General features: G+C 41.7%; 3 protein-coding genes across 3 annotated transcripts; all 3 read left to right on the forward strand.

Moving 5' to 3' along the window:
• On the forward strand, nucleotides 1-936 carry LOC309366827 (olfactory receptor 5AR1-like; the record flags this gene model as incomplete). The annotated part of the gene is made up of 1 exon (XM_081905687.1): nucleotides 1-936. The coding sequence occupies one exon, from the start codon at nucleotides 1-3 to the stop codon at nucleotides 934-936; it is 936 nt and encodes a 311-aa protein (XP_081761813.1).
• A 7036-nt stretch (nucleotides 937-7972) lies between these two features.
• Nucleotides 7973-8908, forward strand: LOC309366869 (olfactory receptor 5AR1-like; the record flags this gene model as incomplete). The annotated part of the gene is made up of 1 exon (XM_081905757.1): nucleotides 7973-8908. The coding sequence occupies one exon, from the start codon at nucleotides 7973-7975 to the stop codon at nucleotides 8906-8908; it is 936 nt and encodes a 311-aa protein (XP_081761883.1).
• An 11955-nt stretch (nucleotides 8909-20863) lies between these two features.
• On the forward strand, nucleotides 20864-21799 carry LOC309366803 (olfactory receptor 5AR1-like; the record flags this gene model as incomplete). The annotated part of the gene is made up of 1 exon (XM_081905633.1): nucleotides 20864-21799. The coding sequence occupies one exon, from the start codon at nucleotides 20864-20866 to the stop codon at nucleotides 21797-21799; it is 936 nt and encodes a 311-aa protein (XP_081761759.1).
• Nucleotides 21800-24667: the final 2868 nt, after the last annotated feature.

Consider the following 24667-nt stretch of genomic DNA (forward strand, 5'->3'; position numbering starts at 1 on the left):
ATGAAGCAAAATGAAAGCACTGTAACAGAATTCATCCTTGCAGGATTCATGGTCCACCCTGACCTCCAAGTCCCACTCTTCTTCTTGTTCCTTATAATCTATGTAGCCACAATAATAGGCAACCTTGGGATAATCATAGTGACCAGTGTGGATGCCCAGCTCCAGACACCAATGTACTTTTTCCTCAGAAACCTTTCTATTATCGATATTGGTTATTCAACTGCCATTGCCCCCAAGATGCTGACAACATTTTTGGCAGAGAAGACAACCATTTCCTTCAAGGGATGCACAGTGCAATTCTTATTCTTTGCCGTCTTCATAACCACAGAAGGTTGCCTTCTTGCAGTGATGGCGTACGATCGCTTCACAGCCATCTGCAACCCACTGCTCTATTTTGCTATTATGTCAAGGAAGCATTGTACCATATTGGTGGTGCTTGCATATGCTTGTGGACTTACAAGTTCAATTCTCCAGACTTCTTTTATTTTTACTTTGTCCTTCTGCAGTTCAAATATCATTAATCATTTTTTCTGTGATGTTCCCCCAATACTCAAGTTGTCCTGTTCAGACACACATGTCACTCACACTGTGCATTTCATTATATCCACTATAATTGGGCTGACAACTTTTCTCATTGTCTTGATCTCTTACATCGCTATTCTTTTTGCCATCCTGAGGATCAGCTCTGCTCAGGGCAGATACAAAGCCTTCTCCACCTGTGCTTCCCACTTGACCACTGTCACTATATTCTTTGGAACCATTATCTTCATGTATATACGTCCTGGTTCTCCTTTCTCAATAGATCAGGATAAAGTAGTTTCTGTGTTCTATAGTCTTGTGATCTCCTTCCTTAACCCACTTATCTATAGCCTGAGGAACAAAGATGTGAAAGACGCTTTTGGTAGGACCATAGAGAAGGCAACATTCTTCAAGTAAAAATGACATTTTCTTTACACTAAAGAAAGATATAACAAGGTTTAGTGTGTACATAAACTAGCCGAATGCTTTCTAACATGATGGCCAGGTTATCAAGCTACTGTGTAGAAGTAAGGTAAAGTGCCTTTTGCAATTGATATATTTCATTTTAAGGGTATATTTTAGGATATGCCCTACCAATGAATCCAGTAACAAGGCTTTTAGGCTCCATAAGGGCCATATTCTGTCAGATGATAGAGAAATTATGACACACCAACTATTGCTTGATTGACAATTTGTTAGCATTAGAGGAAACAAATCACAAACATTGGGAGAATGTTCAGGTGGCTGACCTGATGAACATTAGAAGAGTAAGAGAAGATAGACAGGCAGAATCCTCTTATTATTTGCTGGAGTAACAACATTTAGGAGAATGTGGAACCACAAATTGTATTGTGAGCTTTATAAAAATGTTATGATTTCTTATCTTCATGCTGTTTTTTATTGTATTTCTTGTTCCTTTGTAAAATAAGGTGAATATTTTGTAATTACTTATTTCTGCTTTGTATCTATCAAAGGATGCTGTGCAATTGTTCTGGATCATTGATCAACTCCTCTTTGGGAAACATTGTCACCCTTGTCGGTTCAAGGCAGTTTAAGTTCATCCAAAAAGGGGGAGGGACTCTGTTAGGAGCATCCTACTCTCGTGTAGGACCCTGGCAGAGACACAATCCCAACTGGCATGTTCTCTCCCTCCTGGTCGATCATTTGGGAGCTTCAAAAGATTTCTCCAGCCCGAACATCACAGAGATTGATGCCAAGAAGCATCAGCACACTCAGGGATCTGAAGAGTATTCCCAATTTGTGTAACAGAACCAATAGCACAGCATTTAGGCTAATCTGTGTTTATTTACATATAATACACTCGGATCATTCTGCTTTAGCTCCTTCCTCTTTCTCCTCAGACAGCAAAGAGAAAAAACAAAGGACAATAGTCCCACTTCATGGAACACAGTAACACAAACATCGTGTCTCCGTCACTTCCCACACTGTGGAATGAAAGCATACACCGTCATGTGATAAACCACAATCTCATGACAGCAAATACAGAGCAGGAATCTTAACATTTGCTGTCACTGAATAGAAACATAATCTTATTGAGTTTGTCTCTTACACATACAAACTAGTTGCCATCCTCAGCCAAGGGCAGATCAACACAGCCAAGGGCAGAAGAAAAGCCTTCTCCACCTGTGCCTCCCACCATATGGCTGTCACCACAGCTATTTTCATGTACTTAAGGCCCAGTTCAAAATATTCGGTGGAGCAAGACAAAATCATCTCTGTCTTTTACACCTATGCTGAATCCACTCATATACAGTCTGAGAAACAAGGAGGTAAAAAAGGCTTTCAAAAGGCTGGTTGGAGGAAAGGTGGTCCCTCAGAGACATTAACATTCAGAACAATAAATCTAAACCTATAAATTCATTCACTATTGCAGAGTCCATATTATCATCATCATCATCATTATGAGCAACAAATGGTGACCAACATTATAGGGTGCTATTCCTATGACACTGCTCTGATTAACAATCCTCAGACTTGCAACAATTATAGTTCAGACATTTTGGGGTGTGGGATGGAGAGAGATGGATACTTGATCAGAGTCTGGGCACCAGCTTTAGTGGGCAGGTAATATGATGAGGCAACACTATCACGCCAATCAATGATCTACCTGGTGCAGTGTCTGGACTTGAATAAATGTCACATTACCTACAACAGACAGTGTCAATGGTCCTCTTATATTCCAGATAAGGGTCAACCCATGTTGACCATTCAAACTCCATTGAACAGGGAGCAGCAACCAATCCTCACTTTCACGTCAGTGTGTGATGAGCATGTTTTCAAAAGCATGTGGTTCTCACTTTACATTTTGAGTATTACTCAGCAAACTGTGCACGCCCAAGAGCTCACACTTTTAAAAACCATACTACTACAGCGGAGTGCACTGCTTGTCCCATGTGTGCGGGATCAGTTTCTTTTATTGCAATGTAAAGGTAAAGGTACTCCTGCCTGTACGGGCCAGTCGTGTCCGACTCTAGGGTTGTGCACTCATCTCACTTAAGAGGCTGGGAGCCAGCGCTGTCCGGAGACACTTTCAGGTCACGTGGCCAGTGTGACGAAGCTGCTCTGGTGAGCCAGGACCAGCACAGCACACGGAAACACCGTTTACCTTCCCGCTATAAAGCGGTACCTATTTATCTACTTGCACTTAGGGGTGCTTTCGAACTGCTAGGTGGGCAGGAGCTGGGACCAAACGACGGGAGCTCACCCCGCCATGGGGATTCGAACCGCCGACCATACGATCGGCAAGTCCTAGGCACTGAGGTTTTACCCACAGCGCCACCCGCGTCCCTTATTGCAATGTAGTTAAGCTGTTGAGTAAGTGTGGCCAACCACTTTCCCTCTTGAACTTTTCCCATCTTGGCTTCTTGAAGCTAGCTGTTGGGGATTGACTGGGTGGGCCCAGGACTTCAATGATGCTTCACTGAGAGGGGGGAGAGTGTCACCTTCCTTGAAAGAGGCTGTGGCGCATCCCTTCCTTAAGAATTCCTCCCTGGCCCCTGAATTGCTGGATAACTATCGCCCAGTATCTGATATCCCCTTTGGGGGCAATATGCTTGAAAGCATTCTGCCAATCTAGCTTCAGGCATGCTTGAAGGAGACAGGGTATCTGGATCCATTTCAATCTGGCTTCAGACCCTGTCATGACATTTGTTGGAAGAGCGATGGCGGGGGAACATATGCTCCAACTTTTCTCCAATGAAAATAGAGACAACCTGAGGAAAAGCAGACACTCTGGGATAAAATCAGAAACTGATTAAATCCAGGACTGTCCCTGGAAAATAGGGACACTTGGAGGGTCTGGGGGACTGCTGCCTTGCTCACTCTTCTTGACCTTTCCTCAGCTTTTGATACCATTGATGCATCTGTCTTCATCACTCCCAGCTTTCAGTGAAAACTGAAGATGCACATCTTAACATGTGCTTTCAGGGCCAACCCTCTTCCGGTTACTGTCATCTGTTTGAACTGTTTGAATTCTGATTTTTAGATTGTAAGCCCCTTTCAGTCATGCTGGTCCCAATGACCTTGTTGGTATTGGTAAGTGGTGTTATTGTTAATAGCTTTGGGAATATGCAACAAACTTACTAAAACTTACTAAACAAGCTTTGGGAATATGCAACAAACTAAAACAAGATACAGGAAAGTAACTAGTGAAGATTCCTACGGAATTGTGGGCTGAATGGAGAGGGGCAACTTCTGTTAGAATTAATTAAAGATGAATAGTAGAAAGTAAATGAAATTCCCAGGCTGTATGTCCTTGGGTGATTATGCAGAGATGTCATACAGAGTATTTTAATTCATGCCTTTGAGGAATTTGGTCACTAGGTGGTAGCAAAACAACCATAAAATGAGCATTTCACCCTGCATGCCTTATTCTGCGGCTCTAAGATCAGATCAACACTGACTATCTTCACAAGTAAGGTTCCATATGATACATTTCCTAGCCAGATATACTTACAAAGTTCTTGTTAATTCTGCCCCCCACCAGCAGCAGTCAAATTTATCAATAGGGCATTTCTCTGGAAGCAAATTTATTATATGGAACTTCTTCGGGCTTCCTGTTCAATTATTTGCGTTTGTGGGTTGGCACACTTTATGATGCTGCATGAGATCTCTCCTGCATGTTCCCTTTGATCGTAAACACATCTCCAGAAATGCAGATTCAAATTGATTGGCTTAGAAATTTATTTCACTAGTGTTTTCATCTGGCTTCACAGCCAGTTTTGACCTGTAAGGGGTAAAAACAGATTCAATTTAATAGCCGCAGCATATTCCATGCACATTGAGGGAAGGTTATATCTTGCTTGCAATATCTCTGCTTTCTACAAGCACAGACACATTTTCTGGAGGTCTGTTTACAATCTTAGTGAACCTGAGGTCTACTTCCTGCAGTGTGTTGAAAGCGTATCTTCCCATTCATTTGTGAGGTTGATTTCTCAAAGAATGAAGTATTTTGCTCTGGAGTACATAAGGTGTCCTTCATTTATACATACAGCATTTGCCTGAGCAATTATTTGGTTTAATATTTTCATCTTCAACCCATGGGGGGGGGGAGCAGACTGAATTTAAGAGACACAACTCATCATCTAAGCACTGAGAGGAGGGTGTTCTTGCTTGGTTACAGCATCTCTGCATTCTGTCTATTTTGCAGTGATCCAACAAACAGGTTTTTGTGAAAATGGATGACAGCTTTCCTCCTGCAGGGCAATTTACTTCTTTATTTGCCACAGTAGCCTCACAAATGAATATGGTGGATACCAGGGGGAAGAGCATACTGCAGAACATAGTTCCAATTCTACCTTGCTTTAGATTCTGTTGACCCAAGTTGCAGGCGGAACAAGATTTGAATAGTGCATTCCTGTTTCAATGGGCAAAAATGGGGAAATGATGGGGTAACTTTAACTTGGAGGGGGATTGAGTAGGCTAAATGGGGGTCTCCCTTGCTACAGTGGCATTGCAAGATGAGGTCAGCATTTGAAGCATGTTTTAAAAAATAAGAAAAACAGCTATTAGGTGCAGCAAATGGTCTGGTTTTGGTGAATAAGTGGTGGCACTAGTCCAGGGGTAGGCAACCTAAGGCCCGGGGGCCTGATGCGGCCCAATCATCTTCTCCATCCGGCCCGCATACAGTCCGAGAATCAGCATGTTTTTACATGAGTACAATGTGTCCTTTTATTTAAACTGCATCTCTGGGTTATTTGTGGGGCACATGAATTTGTTCATTTTCTTTCCAAAATATTGTCCGGCCTACCACATGGTCTGAGGGACTGTGGACTGGACCAGGGCTGAAAAAGGTTGCTGACCCCTGCACTAGTCACTAGTGATATAACAGTAGCCAGTAGGAGCCAATGGCCAGCACAAGAGCTTTCTGCAAAACCTGAACGAAGGCTGGCAAGGGCTAGGTGTTGGAGGAGACTTTATGTAGTGGTCATAAACTACAAGGAAAATGTATGCTAGAGAAATTGCACCTGTAATGTGTGCAAGGAGATGGCAAGGACACTTTGGTAGCTTTCCTCTGCCCAAAGACTGCATTTTGTCAAAAGGTGCCTGTAAATAACAGTGACCACACTCTTCAACAGAGAGCCAAGTCAGGTTCTAGAAATAATGGATTTGTCTCCGCCGGACCCCTTTTTAAAAATGTAATTTTGGTACACGCCATTCAGTTAGGAGTAAGATTACCTTACTTAGGTTTGGGTTTTCTTGCACTCTACTCACTTAGGCATTTTGGCCTGTGAATTGAGCATGAGTTCTTCCACATAGGTTCTACATATACCCCTGATGTAGTAGTAATGTACATCTTAGTGGGCAAACATAAAAGCCGCTCCTAAATTGCACCAAAAAGCCATCTCTATATTACTATATGCAGATGACGTGGTACTCCGGTCTCGAACAAAGTGGGCCTAAAATGATAGATAAGGTGACTCTCAGGATGTTGCCAAAAAGCTGGTTGTGCATTACAATAAAACCAAACTCATGGTGTTTTCAAGAAACAATAGGGCCCATAGTTGCTACATGGATAATCAACTGATTGAACAAGTTAAAGGCTGGATCTAGACATAGGGGGGATAAACACTATAAATAAGTCAGAAATTAGATCATTATAACAGAAGAAATAAATCTCTGGAAAATCACGTTTTCCTGCTCTTTGGCGCTGTCTGGTGTAGCATGTTTATAGCACATTCAAATCACTATTTCTTTACTAATGTAGCTGTGTCCAAAATCTTTAAATATCTTGGTCTTGTTGGTCTTGGTCTTTCAGTCAACAGGGTCATGGGCAGCACATCAGAAATATGCAAAGAAAAAAGCTCTTCAAAGTGTCATGCCTTTTCCATACAAAAGGTAGCAATCAAATACCTTCAGCACTTGAAGAGTTTAAAGGTAAACCCCTAGCACAGTTATTATGCGGGGCTCAGATTTGGACAGGTACTAACTTTGGATCTACAGAAGCTGTTCAGTGCTTAGAGGCTAGTCTTCCCTCTGTCGAATTACAGATTTGGCATAGAATATTTAATGATTGGCTTTGGCTCAATTAAACCCCCATCAATCTACTACCTCTAGTATTGCAAGACCGTCATGAGTGTGCCTGGACTAAAATTGTCATCCAAAAGCTTTATTCCTCTGGTTTATGGCTACAACAGTTATTAACACTGGGCTTCATCAAAGCAAATAATTTAAATAGACAGTGCCTATATGACATTGAACAACTGAATAATTTGGCCACCATAAGGAAAAATTGTCCATGGTATGATCATTTCCCACCTAGTTTTCTTGATACATTGGCACCCTACTTGCAAAATTTAACAGTTCCAAAATACAGATGTAGAATCCCATAAGCCTGATGTAGATTAACCCACATAGCCTAAGTGTAGATAAATATGCTTCCTGCAGACCAGATAGTATTCAGTGATACAAACAAGTGCACCAAGTCACCTCAGTTGTTAGAACTCAATATGGAATAGAGGGTTGTTGTTTTTTCTTTCCTTTATTCTTTCTTTTTTGCTTTGGGGTGCTTCACCTGAGAGCCCAAGTTCATATGCACAGAAAGGTGGTCTATCAAAATCAAAAGAGGGATTGTAAGTTTTGGTAGAAACTTTTATTGATGATGTTTAAGAAAAGATGAAGTGTGGATAAAAGTTAATTTACTGCACAGTGAAATATTTTAAAATGTTGCTGTCGGTAAAATCTAGTTTTATAAAATGAAGGGAATTTTGCCACTAATTCCAATTGAGTGTGTAAATAGCAGCTCCTGTAATTCAAGAATGGAGGTAACTGGACTCCAACTCCAATTATCTCTGACTATTGGCTCTGCTGGCTAGTGCTGATGGAAGGCCACAGGAATCTTGTAGTGCTGGTTTATTTTATTTTTAAGGAAGCCTGGTAGCCATCCAGGTTCAACTGCCATGTTATTTTTAATTCTCTTACAGAGGGATATAGAATGAAGCAAAATGAAAGCACTGTAACAGAATTCATCCTTGCAGGATTCATGGTCCACCCTGACCTCCAAGTCCCACTCTTCCTCTTGTTCCTTATAATCTATGTAACCACAATAATAGGCAACCTTGGGATAATCATAGTGACCAGTGTGGATGCCCAGCTCCAGACACCAATGTACTTTTTCCTCAGAAACCTCTCCATTATTGATATTGGTTATTCAACTGCCATTGCCCCCAAGATGCTGACAACATTCTTGGCAGAGAAGACAACCATTTCCTTCAAGGGATGCACAGTGCAATTCTTCTTCTTTGCCGTCTTCATAACCGCAGAAGGTTGCCTTCTTGCAGTGATGGCGTACGATCGCTTCACAGCCATCTGCAACCCACTGCTCTATTTTGCTATTATGTCAAGGAAGCATTGTACTATATTGGTGGTGGTTACATGTGCTTGTGGACTTACAAGTTCAATTCTCCAGACTTCTTTTATTTTTACTTTGTCCTTCTGCAGTTCAAATATCATTAATCATTTTTTCTGTGATGTTCCCCCAATACTCAAGTTGTCCTGTTCAGACACCCATGTCGCTCACACTCTGAATTTCCTTTTATCCACTATAATTGCGCTGACAACTTTTCTCATTGTCTTGGTCTCTTACATCGCTATTCTTTTTGCCATCCTGAGGATCAGCTCTGCTCAGGGCAGATACAAAGCCTTCTCCACCTGTGCTTCCCACTTGATCACAGTCATTATCTTCTATGGGACCATCTTCTTCATGTATATACGGCCTGGTTCTACTTTTTCAATAGATCAGGATAAAATAGTTTCTGTGTTCTATAGTCTTATGATCTCCTTCCTTAACCCACTTATCTATAGCCTGAGGAACAAAGAAGTGAAAGAAGCTTTTAGTAGGACCATAGAGAAGGCAACATTCTTCAAGTAAAAATGACATTTTCTTTACACTAATAAAAGATATAACAAGGTTTAGTGTGTACATAAGCTAGCCGAATGCTTTCTAACATGATGGCCAGGTTATCAAGCTACTGTGTAGAAGGAAGGTATAGTGCCTTTTGCAATTGATATATTTCATTTTATTTTTATTTTTTAATATAATTTTTATTAAGTTTATAGTATACAAAATCCAACTTCCAAACACTTATTTCCATAAATCTAGTGGACTCCCCCCATCTTCCGAACACTGCATTCTCTGTAAATTTAAAACCTCAGCAAATTGTTAACTTATTTTAAACATAATAATATATCTTCCATTTTATCGTGATATCTGGTCTCTAAACATTTCAGTCCAAATCCATTGTTTTAGTTTCAACACAATAAAATTATTTCCTTACACCACTTCTGTCTTGTTGTTCCTTATTTTCCAATTCAAAAAATTAACCAATGCTGAAGCTGTAATTTCCTAAAAAGGAGCACTTTTTAACATTCATACAACTTATAATGCTTTTTCAAATAATCCTTAAACTTTTCCCAAACTTCCTCCGTTTCTTCTTCTCCCGAGTCTCGGATTCTGCCAGTCATTTCAGCCAGTTCCATATAGTCCATCAGCTGCGTCTGCCATTCTTCCAATGTGGGTAGATTTTGTGTCTTCCAGTGCTTTGCCATCAAGATCCTTGCTGCTGTAGTAGCGTACATAAAGAAAATTCTATGTTTCTTTGCCACCCTCTGGTCCACCATGCCCAGGAGGAAGGCCTCCGGTTTCTTGGGTAAGGTAAATCTAAGCACCTTTTTTAGTTCATTATGTATCATCTCCCAGAAGGCCTTCACCTTCGGGCAGGTCCACCAGAGGTGTAAGAATGTCCCTTCCTCCTCTTTACATTTCCAACATTTGTTGTCAGACAGGTGATATATCTTTGCAAGCTTGACTGGGGTCATGTACCACCGGTATGTCATTTTCATAATATTTTCCTTCAGGGCACTACATGCCGTAAATTTCATTCCGGTGTTCCATAACCTTTCCCAGTCTTCAAACATAATGTTGTGCCCCAAATCCTGCGCCCACTTTATCATGGAGGATTTAACAATCTCATCCTGTGTATTCCATTTAAGCAACAAGTTGTACATTCTCGAAATTAACTTAAATTTTGGCTCAAGCAACTCTGTCTCTAATTTCGACTTTTCCTCCTGGAAACCCACTTTTTTGTCCGCTTTAAAAACTTCCTGAATTTGAGCATAATGTAACCAATCTCGCACCTTGTTTTTTAACTTTTCCATACTCTGCAACCTCCAATTATCTCCAATTTTTTCAATTATTTCCCAATATTTAGGCCAGTGGGCCTCCATATTGAGTCTTTTCCGTGCTTTGGCCTCCATCGGTGAGAGCCACCTCGGAGTTTTACTCTCCAATAAGTCTTTATATTTTGACCAGACCATAAAAATTGCCCTTCTGACAATATGGTTTTTGAATGATCTATGAACTTTAACCTTGTCATACCACAAATATGCATGCCACCCAAAAGCATTATCAAATCCTTCCAGGTCGAGGACATCGGTGTTCTCCAATAAAATCCAATCTTTCAACCAGCAGAGGGCTGCAGATTCATAATATAACCTCAAGTCCGGCAGGGCAAACCCCCCTCTTTCTTTCACATCCGTTAGTATTTTAAACTTAATTCGGGGCTTTTTGCCCTGCCAGACAAATTTAGAAATATCCCTCTGCCATTTTCCAAAACATTCCACCTTGTCCACGATCTGGAGGGCCTGAAACAGAAATAGCATTTTCGGCAATACATTCATCTTTATAGCAGCTATTCTACCCAACAAGGAAAGTTTCAGTCTTGACCATGTTTCCAAATCTCTTTTGATCTCTGACCAACATTTCTCATAATTGTCCTTAAACAAATTCAAGTTTTTGGAGGTCAAGTGCACCCCCAAATACTTTACTTTTTTAACCACATTTAATTCCGTTTCTTTTCTGAACTCCTCTATTTCAATAGTTGTCAAATTTTTTGCTAGAACTTTAGTTTTTTGTTTATTCAGCTTGAATCCCGCCACCCGACCAAAGTCAGAAATTAATTCTAACGCTCTTTTAGTGCTAGAGGCTGGCTCATGTAGTGTTAATACCAAGTCATCTGCAAATGCTTTCAGTTTATATTGTTTCTCTCCGACCACAATTCCCTGTGCCAACCGGTCATTTCTAATCTTGTTCAATAGCACCTCCAGGACTGAGATAAACAACAGAGGAGACAGAGGGCACCCCTGTCGTGTCCCTTTTTCAATTTTGAACTCCTCTGTCACCACGTTGTTCACTATCAATTTAGCTTTTTGTTCTGAATAGATTGCTTCTATTCCATTTTCAAACCCCCGCCCTACTCCCATCCTTTCCAAATTTTTCTTCATAAACATCCAAGAAATGTTGTCAAAGGCTTTCTCCGCATCAATAAAGATCAACACCGCTCTTGTATTTGAATTTGTCTGTAAAAATTCCAGAATATCAATGATGTTTCTTGTGTTGTCAAATAAATGCCTACCAGGGAGAAAGCCTGCTTGGTCCTTATGGATCACTTCATTTAATACTTTCTTAAACCTACTTGCCAAAATGTCTGCAAAGATTTTGTAATCCACATTTAGGAGTGAGATAGGACGGTAGTTTTTAAGTTGAGTTTTTTCAGTTTCTAATTTTGGTATCAACGTAATGAAAGCTTCTTTCCACGTTTCCGGTGCCTTCCTCCCCTCCATAATCTGGTTGCAAACTTCCAACAGTGGTTGTATCAAAGAGTCCTTCAATACCTTATAGTATTTGGAAGTGAGTCCATCTGGTCCTGGAGACTTGCCTAGTTGAAGATTCTGAATGGCGCATTCAATTTCTTGGAGCGTAATGTTACAGTTCAGGGTTGCTCTCATTTCCTGAGGTATTCTTTGTAATCCATTAGTTATGAGAAATTGATCCACCTCCGAATCTTTTTGTGGCCTTTGTGAATAGAGTTCTCTGAAATATCTCTGGAAACACTTTCTAATTTCCTCAGGTTTCTGAACCATTCTCCCTTCAATCTCTAGATTTGTAACTGTATTAAGCTTTTGTCTCTTTTTCAACTGCCAAGCCAACAGCTTCCCACACTTATTAGCTGATTCAAAGGATCTTTGTTTCATTTGTTTAATTTTCCATTCCACCTCTTGATTTATCAATTTCGAATATTGTGCCTGGAAAAACTTCACTTCTCTCAACACTTCCTTCGATTTGGGCCTGGATCTCAGTTTTTTCTCTCCTTCTCTTATTTTCTCCAAGATCTTCTCCTTCTTTTCATTCCAGAGCCTTTTTTTGATCGTGTTCTGCTGTATTAGAAACCCTCTCATAACTGCTTTACTTGCGTCCCAGATTGTTCTTTTTTCCACAGTTGTCTTTAAATTTATTTCAAAATAATCCTTTAAAACTTTTTGGGCCTTCTTAACAATCTCCTGATCTCTTAACAAAGCGTCATTCATTTTCCATCTGAAAGATCCGGTTGTGTTTAATCTCAGTTCCATTCTCAAAGCATTGTGGTCGGAGCAGGTTTTTGGGCAGATTTCCACTTTTCTAGTCTTAGGTGCCAGTCCTCTAGTTATCCATATTTGGTCGATTCGCGTCCATGTCATGTGGGCCTCAGAAAAGAAAGTTCCTTCTTTCCCTAGAGGGTTCTTGATCCTCCATATATCAGTCAAGTCCAAATTGTCAGTCATTTCGAAAAAAGTTTTTGGTAGTCTGCCGTCTTTCGTTATGTTAGCACTTTGCGACTTATCCATATTCACTGAGACGACTCCGTTCATATCTCCCAACATGATAATGTTGTTGTAATCCAAATAGTCCAGCATAGTCTCATGCAACCTCTTGAAAAATTCCGATTTCCCTTCATTTGGGGCGTAGATTCCTAAAATTAGAAACTTTTCTCCTTGTGTCTGAATTTCAACCGCCAAAATTCTGCCCTGTTCATCTTTAAATACAAATTTTGGTGACAAGTTCTCCTTTGCATATATCACCACTCCTCTTTTCTTGACTTTGTCCGATGAAATAAATTCTTGGCCTAACCTTTTATTAATTAACACTTTTCTGTGGAGTCTTGTCACATGTGTTTCTTGCAAGCAGATAATGTCCAATTGTTCTTTTTTCAAAATATGAAATACTTTTCTCCTTTTTTCTGGAGAGTTCCCGCCATTTATATTCCAACTAAGAAGCTGTAGAGACATCCTGGTCTAGTACTTGAGTATCACAGTTGGGTATCTATGTTATCCTCCGTTCCCGAAGGATGTGGTGCCGGTCCGCCTCCAGATGGTACGTGTCCTGGTGGTAATCCCGGTGGTGGAGGCCAAGAATCTGCGGCTCTCTTTTGGAGGTCCTCCTCGTTGTCGTACAGGAACTTCTGCTGGTCCTCTAGTGTTTTAATTCTTACCTTCTTTCCTTTATAGGTGAATGATAAACCTTGAGGGAATTCCCACCTGTAAGGAATTGCGTTGTACCTTAACAGTTTGGCCAAGTCTGTATATGAGGCTCTAAGGTCCAACAGATATTTGGGAATATCTCTATAAATTTCTGCTCTTTTGCCTTCAACTTCCAGAGATTTTTTAAAATGTTGGCCTAGTATCTTGTCTCTTTCCTCTCTTGTTCTCAAGCAAACCAAACAGTCTCTGGACTTGTCTTTCTTAGCCGATCTTCCCAATCTGAAGGCCGTCACAATTTTGAAGTCTTTGTCTTCCTCAACCCCCCAAAATTTAGAAAATAACTGCGTCAAAAATTCCTCTAGGTTGCCCTGCTCCAGTTCTGGGACGGCCCTCAGCCTAAGATTGCATTCCTTACTTTTCAGTTCCACCATTGACAGGTAGGCTTGCTGTTCTCCTACCTGTCTTTTCAGAGGTCTTACTTCCCCTTTGATCTCCTCAACCTTTTTGCACGCTTGCTCAGCTTTTTGATTGGCTTCCGCAGCTAATTTATAGTTCTCAGCCGTAGCTCCTTGCAATTTCTCAATAGCCTGAGTATGCTGGGAAACCTGATCTGATAACTTACTGATAGTAGATGTAGCTCTATCAATTTTAGATGACTGATCGTCCACCTTCTTATTCAAAAGTGCCAATTGTTCCAAGATTTGTTTCAAGACTGGATCAGTTCCTCCAGTTGCCATTTCTTCTGTAGCAAGCGTTTCAACTTCTCCCTCCTGTGCCGTCAGCACAGTTGGTACAGAGGATCTACGTTGATGTGTTAACATTGTTTGAACAAGCTGCCCAGCTCTCTTATCTTTTTCTTTAGCTTCCTTAGCTTCCTTAGCTTTGGCTGCTCTTGTTTTCCCTGGGCCGCTCATTCCCCAGCTGCCTCTGTTCAAGGTCAAGTAGTCTTTCAATCCATGAGAAAGGCAAGTCCAGAATGTAAACAATTAAACCACAAAGAATCTCGATATAATACAGTTCCCAGGCCTCTATACCTCTGCAAATCCACCAGGGGGGGGGTGTTTCATGAGAAGGAAAGTTTCTTTTCCGCCATCAAAGTTCCTATCAACTTTTATAATCCCCAAGTTCAAAAAGGAGGTTTCCAGATAGTTCTGTTTCAAAATAGTGCCACAAGGTGACAGAAAGGTTCCAGTATCAATATTAAAGCGATAATGTATCCATCCATGCAACAATTTATACTTCAGAAGAAGTTTCAGCAGCCTGACAGTTCTCCTTTGCAACACTGGCAGCCCGACAGCTCGGTTGTCCCCTTTAACTCCACGTCACTCCGCAGTAGGGGGAAGGTTCCGTAGCAAAATAAACCAAATGATTTAGTCCTTCATTCCTTTTAATTTCTAAAAACACAGTCTATTGATGCCCCTTCATACTATTTTCAAAGTCTCTTTTTAAGCGCTTCAGCCCACATCAAATTCTTTGCTTTGCTCTGATTAGCAGGGTCGGGAGACGGACTTCCTGTTACTCGCCTCCCGTTTTCAGCCGAATTAAATAAAATTAAGTCAATCTTTAGTACCCCTTACTCACGGGTAAATTGCAGCCAATTCCGATACTTTTCAAGAAGAAAGGTCGACGCTCATCAGCAGCAGCAGCGCGGCTTCACTTCCGCGAAAAGAGCGATGAACTCACAGCGCCGCTCCCCCTTTCACGTTCCGGAGCCTCTTACGAGGTCCCTTCCTCGCTTCTGGGGGGGCTTCTGGCACCCGCCGAGTCCCACGGCCGCAGGCTCGCTCTGCCTGGGGTTTATCTTAATGGGTCTCCGCTTTGCCGTAGCGGACGACCCTTTTTCGCGGAGCCCCTCTTCACTGGGTAAAGAGGACCGCCATTGCCGTTTTGCGCCGCCTCCGGAAGTCTCGATATATTTCATTTTAAGGGTATATTTTAGGATATGCCCTACCATTGAATCCAGTAACAGGGCTTTTAGGCTCCATAAGGGCCATATTCAGTCAGATGATAGAGAAATTATTACACACCAACTACTGCTTGATTGACAATTTGTTAGCATTATAGGAAACAAATCACAAACCTTTGGGAGAATGTTCAGGTAGTTGACCTGATGAACATTAGAAGAGTAAGAGAAGATAGACAGGCAGAATCCTCTTATTATTTGCTGGAGTAACAAAATTTAGGAGAATGTGGAACCACAAATTGTATTGTGAGCTTTATGCAAATGTTATGTTTTCTTATCTTCATGCTGTTATTTTACTGTATTTCTTGTTCCTTTGTAAAATAAGGTGAATATTGTGCAATTACTTATTTCTGCTTTCTATCTATCAAAGGATGCATAATGTACTGGGCACAGATGTTCTGGGTCATTGATCAACTCCTCTTTGGGAAACATCAGATGATGCATTGCCTCGATTGCTTTCTTTAGAATCACAAAACAGTGGGGATATGCCAAGCTGGCATGGGAGGAGTGAGAAACTGACCCTGTGTTATGGACCTCTGATACTCCAATAAGGTTCGTCCTGGAATCTTACTGGGCCATGATCCAAATTAGTGAGGGTTGAGACCACTGCTTTCTCTGTCCTGAGAGTCTCATCTGCCCTGCAATCTCCAACCCACTCAGGCTCTGCTGAGCCCACTTCTCTGCCACAACCCTGACATGTCCCTCCATATGTCCCATAAACTACTCTGAGCCACCTCAGGCCACTGATGCTGCCACCTGTCATGGACTGGCTGGATGCAAAGGTGTGGTGAGAGGCACCAGCTGGGGGACCTCAAGGGAACTCACAAGGGAACTTACTCAGAGCCAGGGGATTGGTGGTGGGAGGACGATCAGTGTTCAGACGAAGAAGAAGGAACAAACTGGAGGGAGGTGGTCTCAGAAGCTGAAACGGTAGCAGGGTTTAGTGAGCAGGAAGAGACTAAGGCAGAGAGCGGTCCAGAATCAAAGGTAGAAGTGGAGGCTGGAGAGGAGGGGGGGCAAAATTCAGAGTTGAGGCAGGCTGCTGAAGAAGCCAGGGGGTCTCCTCCTTGTACTGTGACCAGCTCGCCCCCCCCCCCCCGCAGTCTCCCAGATCCTGCAGAGGTTTGAAGAGGACAGAGCACCAAGTCAAAGAAGTCCCAGATTGCTTGGAAAGGACCCAGAGGAGGAGGAGACATAGAAAGCTGTAGGAAGGCAGAGACCATCAGCCCTCACAATTGCATCATTGGAGTAGGACCACTGGGAAGAATTGCTGTGTTCACTAAGCCTGAGCTGGTTTTGTTTCATTGAATAAAGAGTTTTCACTGAAACCTTGTGAGTTTTTGCTGACCTGCCCCCTACTTCCGCCTTGACAGCAGCACTGCCAACAGCCTCCTATTCAAGGCCTTCCAGTGCTGGTTCCTCGCTGCACACCTCCTTGCCACATCAGCATCTCAAGAAGGAGGAGGAGGAGAGGGTTGGGAAGCCCTTTGTAGCCTCTACCTGCTACTCCTCACTCCTCCTGTCTACTGAATATGCCAGTGATATCAATAGGAAGGGGCTTCTCACCCGACTTCCTCTCCTCCCAAAGGTGCACCCGCCAGGACTCCTTTTGGAGCCATGTAGTGGAGAGTGACATTATCTGTCCTGAATCTTTCACCATTAAGCTTCATTGGATGTTCACAAGTTCTAGTGTAAGGAGAAGGGGAGGGGGTGTTTCATCTACAGTGGTACCTCGGGTTAAGTACTTAATTCGTTCCAGATGTCTGTTCTTAACCTGAAACTGTTCTTAATCTGAAGCACCACTTTAGCTAATGGGGCCTCCTGCTGCCGCCGCACAGCAGGAGCACAATTTCTGTTCTCATCCTGAAGCAAAGTTCTTAATCTGAAGCATTATTTCTGGGTTAGCGGAGTCTGTAACCTGAAGTGTATGTAACCCGAGGTACCACTGTATTAACTTTCCCTATGCCATGCATACTTTTATAAACATATTTATTTGTATTTATTTATTTATTTATTTTCTATACCACCCTTCATCTGAGGATCACAAGGAGGTTTACAGTATAAAAACACAGAAATACACAACAGGTAACAAACCGTCTATCATATCCCCTCTTATTCACCTTTCCTCTAAACTACAATGCCTCCTCCAATTGAAAATGGGTGTGCCTTTGCCACATCCCAGCTCCCCTGGAAAGGAGGCTACACTTGGTTTTGCCTGTGGGAGAAGTAAAAGGGTTACCATGGGGTGGTTTGGCCAATGCAGGAGAGCAGTCAGCCAGGCCATTTATTTGCCTCCGTCTCACCAGACTTTCCTGCATACTTTTGCTGCACCCTCCCTCCCTATTCAGTATTGGCCGTTTTGGTTAGCTGCCCTTTGAAGGGGCTGTGTATGAATATATTTTGGGGGGGGGAGCCAATGTCACATAGGAAAGAGTGAAAGCTGACCACAAAACTGGTAAGAAATAGTTAAGGGGGGACCTAATGGCTGAATATTAAAGTGAAAACAACCCCATATGAGGTACAATGAGGATTCTGATTCCTGTAGGGAACAATAGATTAAGTTGCATTTCAGGGTCTGTAGTTGGAGGGAAAACGGTGAGGTGCTGGGATGGCAGAAGGTGATTGGTTGAAGAACAAACAGCTAAGATGCCCTATATTTCCTGCATAGCATGTGTCATAATTGAAATGCTGTTGGAAGCTCTTTCAACTGTCCAGTAATGCAGTACTGAAAAAAGTTTGACTGATTTGGAATCTGGTCTGAGCCTCTGTACCTGAATTCCCAATGGTAATTTCACCCCAATACATTGTATATTATACACCATTTTACACCTAGGAACAGAAAACAAAATATGAGGCTCAGACATTAGCACACGTTAAGCACCTAATATGTAGATAAAATTCATACTTCAGAGGGGAGGGAATTCCACAACTAGGAAACTTACTGTAAAAAATAGAGGAAAATAACTAATGAGAATTATTACTGAATTCTGGTATGTGAATGGGAAGGCAATAATTCTGTTTGAAACTTATAATGACTAGCAGAAACTTGAATGAATTGGAACACTGTATGTCCTCAGGTGACATACAAACTCATGGAACTTACTCATGAGTTTCAAGCATTTGACTTCTAGCCAATATCAAAGCAACTATAAAATTAGCCTTTCTATCATTATGCCTTACTTTGGGGCTTTAGGAATGGCATCTTTCCTCTTCACAGGTAAGGTTCCTAGCTTGATATATTCTCAGAGTGCTTGGGATGTTTTATTTTTCATCAGCCAGATGATATCTATGAACACTTCTTATTTCTGGAAGCCAAAAAAAAAACTATTTGGAATTTATTTTGGCTTTCTTTTCACAAAAGCTAGGGAGGTTGGCTTCTTACGACTCTGCATGAGATCTCTCTTGCAGATTGCCTGGGATTGTAATCCAGAAATGCAGATATTTTAATTCATTGGATAAGCAGTTTATTTGCTTAATGTGTTTTTATCTGACATTGCAGCTGGATTCAAACCACAAGGAAAAAATCAGATTGAAATTAAGAGACACATTACCCTTGAAGGGAGTGGGTTATCACTCAGTTACAATATTTTGGTATTCCGTCTATATAGCCTCAATCCAAGAAACATTTTTATGAGAAAATGGAGGGCAGTTCACCTGCTGTAGAGCAGTTTACTTCTTTGTTTCTCACAGCAGTGTTAAAGATAACCTTCCTACAGGGAGTACAGTTCTTTACAAGCAAACAGTGGGACCTCTGGTTAAGAACTTAATTCGTTCCGGAGGTCCGTTCTAAACCTGAAACTGTTCTTGACCTGAGGTACCACTTTAGCTAATGGGGCCTCCCATTGCCACCGCATGATTTCTGATCTCATCCTGAAGCAAAGTTCTTAACCCAAGGTACTATTTCTGGGTTCGTGGAGTCTGTAACCTGAAGTGTCTGTAACCTGAAGCGTCTGTAATCCGAGGTACCACTGTACTTACATTCTTGCTTTGCTTTAAAATTCTGCTAGCCCAAGTTTCTGAGAGAGCAAAATTTAATACTGCATTATTGAATTAGAATAATAATATTTTTAAAATGAGGAAAAGAAATCCTGAAATGATGGAGTAGTCTTAGCTTTTGAAGGACAAAAAATCTAGATGGAGCGGTCCTGTGCTGAACTAATTGGAGCTTTAAGGATGATCTGAACACACAAACACACACACACTTTTAGGTACACAAAATGGTGCTTTTTTAGGTGGGAAAAGTGTTACAGTGCTTGCTAGGGATGTGGCACATTACCAGTAAGAGTCCCTGTCTCTGGCAAAAGAGAACCTGCAGAGACTGAGAGATGGAGTAGAGAATTACACAATCCTGACAATTTTATTTATTACTCTGAACTGCTTGTGAAAGAATGGCAGGATATGTGTGAGAAAGAGGGAGGGAGGGAGGGCAATAGAGTGAAGTGGTCCTATGCTACAGTTGTCCCACAAGGAAAGGGTTTTCTGCAGAAATGAAACATGGAACACATGCAAGGAGATGGAGGCACTTAAGCAGTCTTCCTCTGTCCACAGGCAACATTTTGTAAGGAAATGCCCATAACTTACAATGGCCACACTTTCCAACAGAGAACTAAGTCACAAAGAAAGTTTTTGATGAAAAGGCTGAGATAAAATTTAATTTTTTAAAAATGCCCCTGTTGGTGCACACTATTCAGAGATAAGTAGGAATACCCTTCACATGTTGGTTTTTCTTCCACTCTGCTCACTTTGGTGGTCAGCCCTGTGGAATGAATATGAACTCATCCACATAGGTTTTGGTGCAGGTACCCCTAACACAGTAGCAATGTACACCTTAGTGAGCAGACATTAAAGCCTTGGTTTCATAGAATCTCAGCTGTCACACATCAACCTGCTACAGATTAACCCACACAATCCCAGTGTAGATAGGTACACTTCCTGCAGGCCAGATAATATCAGGTGACTCAAGGAATTGCTCCCAAATGCCTAAGTTGTTGGATGTGAATATAAAAGGTTCTCCCGTACAGTAAATTAAATTCTAAAACTTGATTTAGTTTGTGTTAACTCTTTCTTTGTGGATGGGAGTAGTTCAGTTTAGAGCTTAAGGGCATACGCACAGTTCAGTGGCCTAACACTCCTTCCTGGTGTTTAAGAGAAGGTGGAGTGTGAATAGATGTACTTTTAAACTATGTTAATTGGTCACAGGGTGAAATATTTTTAAGCCTTATGGGTAAAATGTTATAGGTAAAATCCAGTTTTATAAAATGAAGGGAATTTTGCCACTAACTCCCATTCAATGTGGAAATAACAGCACCTGTATCTCAATAATGGAGGCAATTGAATTCTAACTCCCATTAGCCCTGACCATAGGCTTTGCTGGCTGGGCTGATAGGAATGGAGACAAAAAAAAAACCTGGAGGGCCAAAGGTTCTACAACCAATGCTGTAGTCTGTGGTGTTTGTTCATTCCCCTCAAACGCACAGTTGACTTGAATGAACGAATTTTAATGCAGTCTGGTAGCCATCTAGCTTCAAAAACCATATTCTTTTTAATTCTCTTACAGAGGAATATAGAATGAAGCAAAATGAAAGCACTGTAACAGAGTTCATCCTGGTAGGATTCATGGACCACCCTGACCTCCAAGTCGCCCTCTTCATCTTGTTCCTGGTTATCTATGTAGCCACAATAATAGGCAACCTTGGGATAATCATAGTAACCAGTGTGGATGCTCGGCTCCACACCCCAATGTACTTTTTCCTGAAAAACCTCTCCATTATCGATATTGGTTATTCAACTGCCATTGCCCCCAAGTTGCTGACAACCTTTGTGGCAGAGAAGACAGCCATTTCCTTCAAGGGATGCACAGTGCAATTCTTCTTCCTTGCTGTCTTCATAACCACAGAAGTTTGCCTTCTTGCTGTAATGGCGTACGATCGCTTCACAGCCATATGCAACCCACTGCTCTATTTTGCTATTATGTCAAGGAAGCATTGTACTATATTGGTGGTGGTCGCATATGCTTGTGGACTTACAAGTTCAATTCTCCAGACTTCTTTTATTTTTACTTTGTCCTTCTGCAGTTCAAATATCATTAATCATTTTTTCTGTGATGTTCCCCCAATACTCAAGTTGTCCTGTTCAGACACCCATGTCACTCACACTGTGCATTTTGTTTTATCCACTATAATTGCGCTGACAACTTTTCTCATTGTCTTGGTCTCTTACATCGCTATTCTTTTTGCCATCCTGAGAATCAGCTCTGCCCAAGGCCGATACAAAGCCTTCTCCACTTGTGCTTCCCATTTGATCACAGTCATTATCTTCTATGGGACCATCTTCTTCATGTATATACGGCCTGGCTCCAGTTTCCCAAAGGATCAGGACAAAATAGTTTCTGTGTTCTATACTCTTGGGATCTCCTTGCTCAATCCTCTCATCTACAGCCTAAGGAACAAAGATGTGAAAGATGCTTTTGGTAGGACAGCAGAGAAGGTGATATTTTTCAAGTAAAAATAGAAAAAGCATGACCTTTTCTTAAGGCTAAAGGAAGATATTAAAAGGCTTTGTTTTTCAACTCCCAGTCCCCATCATATATTAGAGGGCAAATAATGATATCTAACAGGATGACCACCTCATCATGCTACCATGTACAGTAGTGCTTGTGGCGATCACAGAGGGTCCCCGGACGTTTGACGGTCTATTGATCCCTGTGAAACCACTATGATCACTTTTCCGCTGCCACCAACCTGTTTCTCTCGGGTACACACGGAGTGCAGACAGTTGTTAACATTAAAACAAATAATAAAGTTTATTTTATAAGCCTGAACAAGTTTATGGTTTCAGTTAATTTTTCTTGTCAGTTAGTTTACCAACCCTTAGTTTACCAACCCTCAGACTTATCCTCCCTCTTCCTTCTCCAACTCCCAACTGACTTCCACACAACTCCAACTCTAACTCCTTCCTTTGGGTTCCCACTGGCCAATCACTTCACACTTATTTAACCCTTTCCTTATGACCCACCTAGGAGGGCAAACACCACAGTGCTTGATACTAAGTGTCAAAGGATAGCCAGCAATAAACCACACTGTGCATGCTGGAGTTCACTCTTTATTAGCAAAAACCCGTTCCACACAGGAGTGTCTGGGCTACTGGCCACAGCAACTCATCTCTGGTAGGACTTGCAGTTGCAGAGACTGAAGTTCCTTTCCTCCTGGCAGGTGCCTAAGTCCCCTCCACTCCATGGTTTTTCCAAGCAATAGGAGACAAGGTGCACACATCACCAATCTCCCCTCTGCCCTTTTCATGCTTCTCCTGGATCTGGCAAATCTCAGCTGGGCCAGCCAGAAGAAAAAGCTGGGAAGGAGACCTGAGTGAAGACTGCCTCATTCAGGTCTCCTTCCCAAGCCACACCCCCTAGGCTGCCCGCATCAGCTCATTCAAATCTAAGGATTTGGCGGGAACCCGTGAGCCTCTGCACCAGCCAAGAGGGACAACTGCATTGGGCCACCACCGCTGCTTGTCGTGGAAGCGTGGTAAGCAGCCATTCTGGCACATCTCAAACCCCTTGGGAGTGATCTTCTTGCTACTAGCTAATTCATTATTTCTTGCATCAGTTGTGTTTGAAATCTCTAAAGATGGGTTTGGGGGATATTTTTCCAGAAACCTCAGCTATTGGGGATTAATAATAAGTTTCTTGGGGCATCATTACAATCTTTTCCCCAATAATTTCGTCTATAATTTGTCAACAGGAAGCAAATGGCACTGGGAGTATTTGGATAGAACATCTAAATGATGCATTATTCTCGCTATAAAAATAATGGTCCCAATCCAACTAAAGCTAATTTTAATGAAGTCCCATTGAAAGCAATGGAACAAGTTCTTTCCATAGACTGAATAAATCTGCATTGTTTTCTCAAGATTGCAGATTTGGGTTAGGATTCAACTAACAAATCCTTTCAGAAGAAGGCCTGCACAAGGAGTCAGCTTGCACAATGAGGCTTCCACCACCACCACCACCACCGCAAAAAAAAACACACACCTGGGAGGACTCCCAGAATAGCATGCAGGTGGTGAAGGCAGATTGTTCTATTTGGTAATCTCATATGCTTGTGCAGAAGGAGCATATGTAGTAGAACCAATCAGATAAGAGGGTCAAAGAGACAAATGGAGGAATGTGTTGATTTCCAATTCCCTCAGATTCTCAGTTTTCAATCTTAATTTGGTTCTTCATACTTCTGTAGCACGTAGCAATTATTGTTGTTGCTGTTTTAAAAGAAGTCCTCATTGAACTGCATCAGTATTTTAGTGCAATTTCTTCCTAATAAACACATTAATTTTGACTACAATACACATATTTGTAAGCAGATGTACCCACGAGAGTGCATTTTTGTATGCTGTAAACCTAATGTGAATTTTATGCACACTTTCACTTAATATATGCATTTTTGTGCACAATATTTGAATGGAGAACTGCATCACAAAACTCAGAGAAGTGTGAATTTTGAATGATAGTTGTGTTTCTCCTCTAGACATATTGGTGCAAGACGTGTGACTTAGGTCGTTTCTCATTAAAATGCAAACAAAATCAGTTTTCTCCCTCATATCTTAACACATGATATCATGACATGCATCATGATGACAGACTATGCACAGCATGTTCTCACTGTGCACTTTTCAATGCGAATTCACAGAATCAAACATGCTTATGAGACATCCATAGGAGCCAACCTCTAGGGGCTGAGGTCCCTTTGTCCTCTCCCCCAATAAAATATTTGCCATTCAAATGGCGAGTGTGTACCTCATCTTGTGATGCAGAGCAGGGTTTGCTGGGCTCCCCAATATTTTATTCAAGTTGCCACCCCTATTGTGAGATTTCAGAATAATCATTCTCTCCTCTTTCTTTGTTTTCATAAATTGATCTAATTCATCCCACCATCACAAATAGTTGCTCTGTAGCTGGTATTTATATTTATTGTTCTGTCCACATGCTGTGTCATGTAATTTCCTGTTTCTCAATCCAGTGCAAGTTGTAGGGCAGGGGTAGCTAATATCATGCCAACCAGACATTGCTGGACTACAGGGGAAGAGGGTGGCGCTTTGGTCTAAAACACTGAGTCTCTTGGGCTTGCAGATCAGAAGGTTGGCGGTTTGAATCCCCGTGACGGGGTGAGCTCCCATTTCTCTGTCCCAGCTCCTGCCAACCTAGCAGTTAGAAAGCACGCCAGTGCAACTAGATAAATAAATACCGCTGCGACAGGAAGGTAAACGGCATTTCTGTGCACTCTGGTTTCCGTCACGGTGTTCCGTTGTGACCGAAGCAGTTTAGTTATGCTGGCCACATGACCCAGAAAGCTGTCTGTGGACAGATACCAGCTCCCT

The sequence above is a fragment of the Podarcis melisellensis genome (assembly GCF_964234715.1).
Source record: "Podarcis melisellensis genome assembly, chromosome: 1".
Classification (NCBI taxonomy): domain Eukaryota; kingdom Metazoa; phylum Chordata; class Lepidosauria; order Squamata; family Lacertidae; genus Podarcis; species Podarcis melisellensis.